Raw genomic sequence first — 13,705 nt, forward strand, 5'->3', positions numbered from 1 at the left:
CCTCCGTGAACTTCTGCTGACCTCTGTGAACCTCTGTGGACCTCTGTGAACCTCTGTGAACCTCTGTGGACCTCTGTGAACCTCTGTGAACCTCTGTGAACCTCTGTGAACCTCTGTGGACCTCTGTGGACCTCTGTGAACCTCTGTGGACCTCTGTGAACCTCTGTGAACCTCTGTGAACCTCTGTGACCTCTGTGAACCTCTGTGGACCTCTGTGAACCTCTGTGAACCTCTGTGACCTCTGTGAACCTCTGTGAACCTCTGTGAACCTCTGTGAACCTCTGACCTCTGTGTGACCTCTGTGACTCTGTGAACCTCTGTGACCTCTGTGACCTCTGTGAACCTCTGTGGACCTCTGTGACCTCTGTGACCTCTGTGAACCTCTGTGAACCTCTGTGAACCTCTGTGGACCTCTGTGGACCTCTGTGACCTCTGTGAACCTCTGTGAACCTCTGTGGAGCTCTGTGAACCTCTGTGGAGCTCTGTGAACCTCTGTGGACCTGTGTGAAACTCTGTGGACCTGTGTGGACCTCTGTGAACCTCTGTGGACCACAGATAAAAATCATCCAGCCGGCTGGGTCCCCAGACGTCCCATGTTCTGCCCACTGCTCCTGAAAAGATGGGTGACATGCAGAAAGTACAACAAAACAAACACAGAAAGAGAAAGAAAACTGTTCAGACCGGACTTTGGGCACCAACAGGAGGCCAGACTAAACCAGGACAAAGGGCCGGCGGGTCAAACCTCCAGGGGCCCCCGAGCAGGTGCTGAGAACTGTAAGAATTACAAACAACAACAACAACCCAAAGGTCAGGAGTTCAACCCCAGTGTATTTATTCAGTTTATTTTTTCTCGTGGATTTGCAGTGACATCATCCCATTGCACTGACAGCCCCTTGTTTCCACGGTGACCCCCCCCCTCCCCCCGATCCGACACGTAATCCCGTGTTCGTGATTGATCCCGAGCCGCAGGAGTCGTGTTTGTGAACGACGGAGACGTGTGAGGCGAGGATGAGGCGATGATCCGGGACCGTGGGAATCTGGGAGACACGTGGAGACGGGCGGGAAATCTGGAGGAACGTGCGGCTTTGTGTGTTTTATCATTTATCACAAACGTTCAGTCTGTTAACCTCAGCGTGAAAAAGAGAGAGAGACAGAAGAAAGGAAGGAGGTACGGAGAGAAAACAGGGAAGAGAGAGAGAGTTGGAATAAAGATCCTAGTGTAAATTATGAACAGTCACGGAAGCGGCTGCGTTCATTTTGTCATATTTATATTTTTGCTGGAAATGTAACAAAAAAATTAAGCAGTAAACCAGGGATACTCAACGTGCGTCAAAAATATTAACACAGCCAATATATTTGTTCAAATGTGCAAATAAACATATGGTGAACACTGCAACACAACCATCTGCATCACACTGAGTATTGTCGTGGTTAACATTTTATAATTCCCAATGCGTCTGCTCACCTGACTGTGATGCTTCCTGCGTTGGTGTGGAGTGTTCAGAGAAGAATCCAAAAAACAAGCTCTGATAGTGTAGTTTTATTTATGACAAAAACAGAGTAAAAAAACCTAATTACAGACAAAGGTCCGGGCGAACTCTGGCCAATAAGTCTACGTTCAGACTGCAGGGCTTAACGCTCAGTTCCGATTTTGTTTGTGAAATCCGATGTTTTTGCGAGGTCGTTCACATTTCCAATTAAATGTGACTTGTATGTGACTCCAGTGTGAACGTTAAACGTCCCAAAAGTGTCCCACATGTGACACTGGAGACACGACGACGTCAACCGCAGCGAGCGTCTCTGTGTTTACAGAAGTTGTCCAAACATGGACGCAGCATCGAGCACCTGGAGATTTTAAAGTTCCTCTCGTACCGGAGCCAGAACATGAACAACTTACTTGTTTTAAGGAGGAGATTGAGAAGGAGAAGGACGAGGTTTTTGGTCGTGGTGTTTTGTGGGACAGCGGCAGCGACGTCCGTTGAAAGAAACGTGTGGATGTGGAGACGGAGCCAAGAGTGGTGAGTGGTGATGTGCTTCACTTCAGTGACACGGAGTTCATTAACAATTTTCACCTACTTCAGCACAGAATAGTGACGTTTGTGTCTTGTTGATAACGTGTAGGTGGATGAATGCACTTTGACCGTTCAGACTGAAGTCACATGTCAAAAGATCAGATATGTATCCGGTTTCAGGAGCACATATCTAAGTGTCCTGGGTCACATTTGAAAAAATCGAATCTGTGTCGTTCACACTGTCATTAAAAGATCAGATACAGGAACATAGAGGCCAAGAAAATCGGATTTGGGTCACTTCAGGCTGCAGCCTATGAGACACCCCTCCAAATCAGATATTCTCTGATTTTATAGTTTCTATAAGCCATCCCCTTTCGTAACCTGATCACTTATTGTCCAAGGTTTTAAGCGTTTCCAGATGTTATCTGTATGTTTATCTTACATAGGGTGACCATATTTCCGTTTGTGAAAACCCGGACACCTTGGGGTGGTGGGGTCCCTTGCTATATTGGCGGTTCACCTTTCGCGGTCTCACTGTTTCTCAGATTTTTATTTTTTTTTTTTACAGTGTATGACCGTGTATTGTGTATTACAGGCAGGTAGTAATTACACACGGGTGGGTCAGGATTAAACCAGGTCTAAACCAGGACTAATCTTGGATTTAAGAGAGAGAACGTCGAGCAGTTTGTCTGCAAAGCGCGATCGGGCAATTGCCGCGTTTACCTCTGTGAGGTGCGGAGCTGAGCCGGTCCTTTCTCCTGCGTCACCTCCGAGCCCGTCCTGACAGTGAGTCCTGTTTCAGTCGTGGATTAGTCCTGGGTTAGTACTGGTTTAGTCTTGGTTCATTTCGTGGCGTAGGCAGCGCAAAAGTTTGATATAATCTCGGGTTAACGGGCAGGTGCGGTCCTGTACTGGCGGGTGCGGTCCTGTACTGGCGGGTGCGGTGTTGTACTGGGGGTCTCCAAAAATGAACCCGTGCAGGACTCTGTGCTGTCGGGCTCCATTGGGGAATAAATTAATCTTTGGTTCGTTACATAAAGAAGGAGGAAAATAACAAAAGGACGACAGCAGCAACAAGTTTTAAGAAGGATGTAAAAAGTGTTGTAACTGTGTGAGAAAAGTGTATAAAGTTTGTGCTGAGGGGTTTTACAGCCTTAACACAGATAGAATAATTGTAAAACATAAAGTTGAATACATTGCAGATTTCACCTATCGCGGGTTATTTTTAGAACGTAACCCCTGCTAAACGAGGGACCACAGTATCCGGAATAATTCCATAACTGGGATACTGATGTGAATGTAAACAATGTTCCACACTCTTTTCACAATATTATTTACACCAAACATCCCAACCCGGTGTGTCCCAGTTTAGAAAATAGTGAAAACCTGGTCTCCCTGGTGCAGATACGAGAGAACCAGGACTAACCTTGGGCCCAGTATAAATAATAGTGTAAAACTGCTGTGTGACTTGTGCTGGTGATTGTGTAGCTGCAGATGGGTTTGTGCGGCGCTGAATACAGAGTGACCCTGTTTGAGACGCGTCCTCCTCCGTTAGTATTCACAGAGCTGCTGCCACACGCACTCACTTTGCATTTTTAATCTGCTCATAAATAACTGTGTACATCTGTCTGAAAGCATTAGAGTCATGTGACTGTTACACGCTCGGACCACAGGGGGCGCTCTGGGGCGGCAGACGCAGAGAGGCACAACGGGATTTATCTCACAGTCTTTTCTGAACGCAGTTATGCCACAAAACAGACACTGTGCACTGGAAAAGACGCTAGAAATGACTGTAAACAGAACGATATATTCTGTCGTTTCATAAACAGGTTTAGGTTCAGTTTAGGAGCAGGTTTGGGCAGATTTGCCTCCCAGGTCTTTGAAGAAGTGCACTGTGGGAAAAGAATGATGCAGATTGTGTTGGTGTATTTTGACCAGTTTCTCCTCTAAATCTTTTTATTTATAAATTTTATATATATATATATTATATATATTTTTGTATTAAATAGACAAAATAAAGATAGTAAACATCACAATGTAACAACATAACAATAAATATACAAATTTAAATAAAATCATAATTTATATACACACACATATATATACGTATATATGTACAAACATACATACATACAGAGTTGGGAAGGTGACTTTTAAAATGTAATCCCCTACAGATTACATAGCCCAAAATGTAGTTTGTAACGGAATCCATTAAATTACTTAAAGTGAGTAATGTAATCTGAATACTTTGGATTATTTGATTTGCCGTATTAAAAATATTATTGATAGAAGAAGAGGAGACACGTCCACGCGGCAGGATTTAGTCCTGTTAAATCCTATTTTAGACCTGGTTTAGTCCTGTTTTTTGTCCTGGTTTAGTCCTGGTTTTTGTCCTGGTTTAGTCCTGGTTTTTGTCCTGGTTTAGTCCTGGTTTAGATCTGGTTTTAGACCTGTTTTAGATCTGGTTTAGACCTGGTTTAGCTCTAGTTTAGACCTGGTTCCTGCAATGAGTGGTATTGCCGAGAAAAAAAAAATTCTCTTCATTTGTTTCCATCTTTTACTCAAATGGCGAATTTGCCTCTGAAAACAAATCTTTCTAAAAACTCCGTCTAAAGTGGAGATTGTGGAAAACTCTGATTTGTTTGTAAAGTGATGAACAGAATTTAAGGAGCTGATGTGCCAAAAGTGTGACCAGTGTTTCCCTTTTGCTCTGATGATGATGATGACGAAGCATCAGAGCAGCAGTCGTGTTTCTGCTGAAACACTTTTCACGTGTTTGTATTTGCACATGTAGATGTGTGTATCTGATGTGTCCATGACCAGAGACCAATGAGGCTTGAACAGATCTGTGGAGAGGCGAGCACGCTCACTAATGCACGCTGTTTTTCCAGGTATTTGTGAGTAAAACTTACAACTGTAATGAAATAAAAAAGCTACAGGTTTGAATCTGATCCAGGCCCAGAGGTCTGGTGTAGTTCTGACGGTGCTGGATGCTGTATTTACGCTGGTCGATGTAAATGAAAACGATGGGGTTTGCACGATTGTTATTTAGGAAAACGGAGGGAGCGAGATATTCCTTTTGTCAACATACCAGACTATGTGTAAACGTAGCCCTGTACACACATATTGCTCTGTAACGTGTATTTGTGACAAATGTCTGTGAAAAACACTATATAAATAAAACAACTTACTTAATTGCTTACACACACACACACACACACACATATATATATATATATATTATATATATATACATCCGTCCATTTTCTTCCGTTTATCTGGGGCGGGTCGTGGGGGCATCAGCCTAAGCAGGGACTCCCAGACTTCCTTCACCCCAGACACATCCTCCAGCTCCTCCGGGGGCATTCCCAGGCCAGCCCAGAGACATAGTCCCTCCAGTGTGTCCTGGGTCTTCCCCGGGGTCTCGCCATGTCCTCCCAGTGGAACATGCCGGGAACACCTCCCGAGGGAGACGCCCAGGAGACATCCGGAACAAATGCCCGAGCCTCAACTGGCTCCTTTCGACGTAGAGGAGCAGCGGCTCTACTCCGAGCTCCTCCCGTGTGACTGAGCTCCTCACTCTATCTCTAAGGGAGACGCCCAGACACCCTGCGGAGGAAACTCATTTCGAGCGCTTGTATCCACGATCTCGTCCTTTTCGGTCACTACCCAGAGCTCATGCAGATGCTGTTCATTGTTTTTATGGACAGAATTTCTAGGCGCGCAGTCAGGGGCCGGAGGGGGTCCGGTTTGGGGACCGCAGGATTTCATCTCTGCTGTTCGCAGATGATGTTGTCTTGTTGGCTCCATTGAACCAGGACCTGCAGCACGGGGGCAGTTTGCAGTGAAGTGTGAAGCGGCTGGGATGAAGATCAGCTCTTCCAAGTCCGAGGCCATGGTTCTCGACCGGAAAAAGGTGTCTTGTCGTCTCCGGGTGGTGGAGAGTCCCTGCCTCAAGTGGAGGAGTTCAAGTATCTCAGGGTCTTGTTCACGAGTGAGGGGAGGATGGAGCGTGAGATTGACACACGCACACACACACACATATATATATATATATACACACTACACACACACACACACACACACACACACACACACACATATATACAATGGGAGCAGGAGCCAAGTCAGGTGGATTCCCAGGAGTTTCTGAACACACAAGAGAATAGACCTTGCTGAGTTTCCAGGTTGGATGTGATTCAAACGATGTCAAAATCCATCAGAAATGTGCTAAATGTGGGGCCACAGTTATTCCAGCTCTCACAGATGAATGTTGTTGTGTGTGGGCAAGACACTTAATGCCCCCTGTGTGTGTGTGTGTGTACTCTGGTGTGTGAAAGTGTGTGAATGGGTGTAAATCGCTTTAAGGTGGAAACGAGTTATATAAAAATATGACCTTTTGCCATTTAAATAAAACATGTCTTTGAAAGTCTTGGTCGAGTTTCAAGTATCACAAAGTGAACGGTCTGACAAATAAACATAAAAGTTCAGAAATATCACTGCTTTGGAAGAACACACTGATCTTTTTTCAGCAACATAACCACTTCCTCTCACCAGTTTCCTCTTTCTCTTTTGCAGTTCATTGCGTTCGCCTCCCTCTTCTTCATCCTGGTCTCCATCACCACCTTCTGCCTGGAGACGCACGAAGCCTTCAACACCATCATCAACAAAACCGAACTGCTCCTCAACTCCAGCATCCCCGACTCCGGGCCTCAGTACGAGATCGAGACCGACCCGGCGCTGACCTACGTGGAGGGCGTCTGCGTCTTCTGGTTCACCATCGAGTTCCTGGTCCGAGTCACGTTCTGCCCCTGCAAGCTGGAGTTTGTCAAAAACGCCTTGAACATTATCGATTTTGTGGCGATTTTACCGTTTTACTTGGAGGTGGGATTAAGCGGATTGTCGTCCAAAGCTGCTAAGGACGTGCTGGGTTTCCTCAGGGTGGTACGCTTTGTTCGTATCCTTCGTATTTTCAAGCTCACGCGCCATTTTGTGGGCCTGCGGGTGTTGGGGCACACGTTACGAGCGAGCACAAATGAATTCTTGCTCCTTATAATCTTCCTGGCTCTCGGGGTGCTCATTTTCGCCACCATGATCTACTACGCCGAGAGGATAGGAGCCAAGCCCAACGACCCCACCGCCAGCGTGCACACCAAATTCAAAAACATTCCCATTGGGTTCTGGTGGGCGGTCGTTACCATGACGACGCTGGGTTACGGGGACATGTACCCGGAGACGTGGTCGGGGATGGTGGTGGGCGCGCTGTGTGCCTTGGCGGGCGTGTTGACGATAGCCATGCCCGTGCCCGTCATCGTCAATAACTTTGGGATGTATTATTCGTTGGCGATGGCGAAACAGAAGCTGCCGAAGAAACGTAAGAAGCACATCCCCCAGGTGCAGGGCGGCTCCCCGTCCTACTGCAAAGCAGAACTCAACCTGAGCTGCAACAGCACCCAGGGAGACCTGTGCCACATGAAGGGCAGCCGCATCCTCGACTGCAACCGCTCAGGTAACACACACGTGCACACAAGTCACACACACACACAGGTAACACACACACACACAGGTAACACACACACACAGGTAACACACAATCACCTACACACACAGGTAACACACACGTGCACACAAGTCACACACACACACAGGTAACACACACACACAAGTAACACACACACAGGTAACACACACACACACAGGTAACACACAATCACCTACACACACAAGTAACACACACACACACACAGTAACACACACACACACAAGTAACACACACACACAGTACACACACACACACACAGTAACACACACACACAGGTAACACACACACACACAGGTAACACACACACACACAGGTACACACACACAATCACCTACACACACAAGTAACACACACACACAGGTAACACACACACACAGGTAACACACAATCACCTACACACACAAGTAACACACACATGAAGGGCAGCCGCATCCTCGACTGCAACCGCTCAGGTAACGCACACGTGCACACAAGTAACACACACAATCATACACAAGTAACACATATAGGTAACGCACACACACACACATAGCCGCATCTTCGACTGCAACCGCTCAGGTAACGCACAATCACACACACACTTAACACAGTCACACATAAGTAACACACACACAGGTAACATAAACACACAGGTAATGCACAATCACACACAGGTAACACACACACACAGGTAACACACAATCACCTACACACACACAAGTAACACACACATGAAGGGCAGCTGCATCCTCGACTGCAACCGCTCAGGTAACACACATGTGCACACAAGTAACACACACACACAGGTAACACACAATCACCTACACACACAAGTAACACACACACACAGGTAACACACACACACACAGGTAACACACACACACAGGTAACACACACACACACAGGTAACACACACACACACAGGTACACACACAATCACCTACACACACAAGTAACACACACACACAGGTAACACACACACACAAGTAACACACAATCACCTACACACACAAGTAACACACACATGAAGGGCAGCCGCATCCTCGACTGCAACCGCTCAGGTAACGCACACGTGCACACAAGTAACACACACAATCATACACAAGTAACACATATAGGTAACGCACACACACACACATAGCCGCATCTTCGACTGCAACCGCTCAGGTAACGCACAATCACACACACACTTAACACAGTCACACATAAGTAACACACACACAGGTAACATAAACACACAGGTAACGCACAATCACACACATGTAATGCACTCACACAGGTAAACACATATACACTCACACACACAGGTAACACACACATACACAGGTAACGCACACACACACACACAGGTAACGCACAATCACACACATGTAATGCACAAATGCAGGTAAGACACACTCACAGGTAACACACACACATACACAGGTAATGAACACATACAGGTAATGCACACTCAGGTAACACACATACATACACAGATAACGCACACACAGGTAACGCATACACACACAAGTAACACACACACAGGTACAGGGCCGGTCCTGGAGGGGGCCGATGGGGCAGACGGCCAGAGGGCCATTTTGTGGGGGGCACTCCCCCTCAGCTATGTCCATATATAAAATATATAAATATAAATAGAGTCTGTGCTGTAGCCGCAGTTACAGGTCAGATCTGTGGAGTCTGGCCTCAGATGTAAACGTCCGTTTCGAGGCGTTGTAAACTCTATTAGATTTGAAATAAACGTGTGTCACATTGTGTTTGTGTGTGTGTGTGTGTGTGTGTGTGTGTGTGTGTGTGTGTGTGCGCAGTGCTGTCTGCAGACTGCAGCGGGGGCAGTGACCTCACCATGTCCTCAGAGGAGAGAGACCCCATGAGGCGCTCCAGTCCCCGAGAACAGGAACTGCGCGGGGGAACGTGCTTCCTGCTCGCCGCCAGGGACTACTGCCCCGCCGACGGAGGTCTGAGAAAGACAGGTACATACACACACCTGAGGAGGACAGGTACATACACACACCTGAGGAACACAGGTACATACACACACCTGAGGAGGACAGGTACATACACACACCTGAGGAACACAGGTACATACACACACCTGAGGAGGACAGGTACATACACACACCTGAGGAGGACAGGTACATACACACACCTGAGGAGGACAGGTACATACACACACCTGAGGAGGACAGGTACATACACACACCTGAGGAACACAGGTACATACACACACCTGAGGAAACACAGGTACATACACACACCTGAGGAGGACAGGTACATACACACACCTGAGGAGGACAGGTACATACACACACCTGAGGAGGACACAGGTACATACACACCTGAGGAGGACAGGTACATACACACACCTGAGGAGGACAGGTACATACACACACCTGAGGAACACAGGTACATACACACACCTGAGGAGACAGGTACATACACACACCTGAGGAACACAGGTACATACACACACCTGAGGAGGACAGGTACATACACACACCTGAGGAGGACAGGTACATACATACACACACCTGAGGAACAGGTACATACACACACCTGAGGAACACAGGTACATACATACACACACCTGAGGAGGACAGGTACATACACACACCTGAGGAGGACAGGTACATACACACACCTGAGGAGGACAGGTACATACACACACCTGAGGAGGACAGGTACATACACACACCTGAGGAACACAGGTACATACACACACCTGAGGAACACAGGTACATACACACACCTGAGGAGGACAGGTACATACACACACCTGAGGAACACAGGTACATACACACACCTGAGAAAGATGGGTACATACACACACCTGAGAAAGACAGGTACATATACACACCTGAGGAGGACAGGTACATACACACACCTGAGGAACACAGGTACATACACACACCTGAGAAAGACAGGTACATACACACACCTGAGGAACACAGGTACATACACACACCTGAGGAGGACAGGTACATACACACACCTGAGGAGACAGGTACATACACACACCTGAGGAGGACACAGGTACATACACACACCTGAGGAACAGGTACATACACACACCTGAGGAGGACAGGTACATACACACACCTGAGGAAGACAGGTACATACACACACCTGAGGAGGACAGGTACATACACACACCTGAGGAGGACACAGGTACATACACACACACCTGAGGAGGACAGGTACATACACACACCTGAGGAGGACAGGTACATACACACACACCTGAGGAGGACAGGTACATACACACACCTGAAGAGGACAGGTACATACACACACCTGAGGAACACAGGTACATACACACACCTGAGGAGGACAGGTACATACACACACCTGAGGAGGACAGGTACATACACACACCTGAGGAGGACAGGTACATACACACACCTGAGGAGGACAGGTACATACACACACCTGAGGAGGACAGGTACATACACACACCTGAGGAGGACAGGTACATACACACACCTGAGGAGGACAGGTACATACACACACCTGAGGAGACAGGTACATACACACACCTGAGAGGAGACAGGTACACACACACCTGAGGAACACAGGTACATACACACACCTGAGGAGGACAGGTACATACACACACCTGAGGAGAACAGGTACACACAGTAAAATAAACTCCTTTTAAAATGGAAATGGTCTTTTTTACGTTTGTCACATTGACTTGTCGTGTGGAACAGAGACGAGAGACTCAGAGCATCAAAACTCTGTTGTTGTGATAAAAAGTGGACAGTAGAGTCACTCTGATGTGCAGTGTGTTTATTTGTGGTCACACCAATGCGTTTCGACTACTTATGAGTGTTCATCCGGGCTGACAGAATGAGCAGCAGTGTGACACTATTTATAGACTCATGTGACCAATAATAAATAATAACAAACATGTGATTATTAAAAACAAAATATACATGTTGAATCCAAGTGTAGTGACAACATCTCGCTCTAACTCAACAGATAAGAGCCACTGTTCTGTGCAGGTTGGAGAAAAGTCAATAAAACATATTTCCCTGAGGTTACTCTTCATCAGAAATAGTTTCAAGTGAAAAATATCACAAGTAGAAAACCTGATGGACAATACATACATACTGAATTTTGGACTTCGCGCAATCCACACTGGGATGGGTCCTCTGAAAAAGTGAGCATCAAACCTCCATGTTTGTTTTCCCAGTGGGATGTGTCTATTGTTAAAGTCGACCTTTTCAAGTCTTTTGAACCATATCACTTTTGTTTCTGGTTCTGATATTGTCATGTCCATTCGGACATCGTAATTGTGTGGTTGTTGGATCCTAACAGCGAGAAACGGGCTTTGGAAGTTTGCGAACTCCATAAATGCAAAAGTGAATCAGATGTGTGTGACTCAAACCTCTGTTCAAACTGTTTCTCTTCCCAACAGAATTGAAAAATAGTGAAAGGTGAAGGTGATGGGCAGGATTGATCCACAGGAAGAACCAAAAAGAAAACATTTGTCTGACTAAATCATCCCGAGTTTACAGAGAACATTTTGTATGTGGAGCGACAACAAAACAAAATCTCGATCCTTCGCTCAACCTCGGTTATGAATTTAAAAAGTCAACACCAAAGTGAAAGGCTCCAACTGTTCACCAAGAAACACCTTCCACTGCAAAGAGACCAAGACGTGATGTTTCTGTAAAACCACAAGAACAAGAAAATGCAGCTCAGTCTGTTTGTCTTCTGCTCCTCTCCATTTACAAATGGGATTTTGTTTTGTTGTTGCTCCACATACAAAATGTTCTCTGTAAACTCAGGATGATTTAGTCAGACAAATGTTTCCTTTTTGGTTCTTCCTGTGGATCAATCCTGCCCATCACCTTCACCTTTCACTATTTTTCAATTCTGTTGGGAAGAGAAACAGTTTGAACAGAGGTTTGAGTCACACACATCTGATTCACTTTTGCATTTATGGAGTTCGCAAACTTCCAAAGCCCGTTTCTCGCTGTTAGGATCCAACAACCACACGATTACGATGTCCGAATGGACATGACAATATCAGAACCAGAAACAAAAGTGATATGGTTCAAAAGACTTGAAAAGATCGACTTTGACAATAGACACATCCCACTGGGAAAACAAACATGGAGGTTTGATGCTCACTTTTTCAGAGGATCCTTCCCTTTTTTTGATGAATACAGCATTTTCGAAACAATAAAAGGCGACATTCTGCTTCGTTATGGGTCCGGCTGAAGTCTGTAGCTCCGCGTTGACTCGGCGGCGCTCAGAGGAAGTGTTGGATTAGCGGCCGCTCTATCCAAACACTCTACACTAATTCAATTCAGACTTCCATTTGTGCTGAAGTGCGGCTATAAACAGACGCTCGCCGTGAGTGGTGACGGAGCGATCGGAAAAGTGAGGATTAAATAGGAGAGGAAGAGGAGGAAGAGGAGGAAGAGGAGGAGGGAGTGTGAATAATTGGCCTGATCTCCTGATTTGGAGACGAGATGCAGATTCAGTCGACTGGAGATTTTCGGCCTAAAAATGAAAAGATGTTTGCAGAAATAATTAAACGTCACTTCTGATCAACATTTTGTCACGAGCGAAACCCAGAGCTGTTCGTACACTGCAGTCACATCACACTGGGGGTGCTCTACATGTATGTGTGTGGCAGAATGTTTAGAAAAACAAACACAGCTTAAAAAGTTTTTCACAGGACTAAACCAGGACTGAACCAGGTCTAAAGAAGAACTGAATCGAGGATTGAAGCAGGACTAAACCAGGATTAAATCAGGACTAAACCAGGACTAAACCGAAGACTGAACCAGGACTAAAGTAGGTCTAAACCAGGTCTAAACCAGAACCAAAACAGGTCTAAACCAGGACTAAACCAGGACTAAACCAAGGACTGAAACAGAACTAAATCAAGACTGAATCAATGACTAAACTAGGACTAAACCAGGACTAAACTAAGACTAAACCAGGACTAAACCAGGACTAAATCAGGACTGAACCGGGACTGAACCAGGTCTAAAGAAGAACTGAATCGAGGATTGAACCTGGACTAAACCAGGATTAAATCAGGACTAAACCAAAGACTGAACCAGGACTAAAGTAGGTCTAAACCAGAACCAAACCAGGTCTAAACCAGGACCGAACTGAGGACTGAACCAGGACTAAACTAAGACTAAACCAG

General features: G+C 46.1%; 1 protein-coding gene across 1 annotated transcript in view; it reads left to right on the top strand.

Moving 5' to 3' along the window:
• Positions 1–13,705, top strand: part of kcnc2 (potassium voltage-gated channel, Shaw-related subfamily, member 2) — a 113,844-nt gene that overhangs the window by 98,461 nt on the left and 1,678 nt on the right. The window contains exons 2-3 of the mRNA XM_020937066.1: positions 6,591–7,521; positions 9,342–9,506. Coding sequence (XP_020792725.1) covers positions 6,591–7,521; positions 9,342–9,506 — 1,096 coding nt within the window. The remainder of the gene's footprint in view (positions 1–6,590; positions 7,522–9,341; positions 9,507–13,705) is intronic.

Source organism: Boleophthalmus pectinirostris, unplaced genomic scaffold, assembly GCF_026225935.1.
Source record: "Boleophthalmus pectinirostris isolate CB_2022bp ecotype Guang Dong unplaced genomic scaffold, ASM2622593v1 HiC_scaffold_2826, whole genome shotgun sequence".
In the NCBI taxonomy this organism is placed as follows: domain Eukaryota; kingdom Metazoa; phylum Chordata; class Actinopteri; order Gobiiformes; family Gobiidae; genus Boleophthalmus; species Boleophthalmus pectinirostris.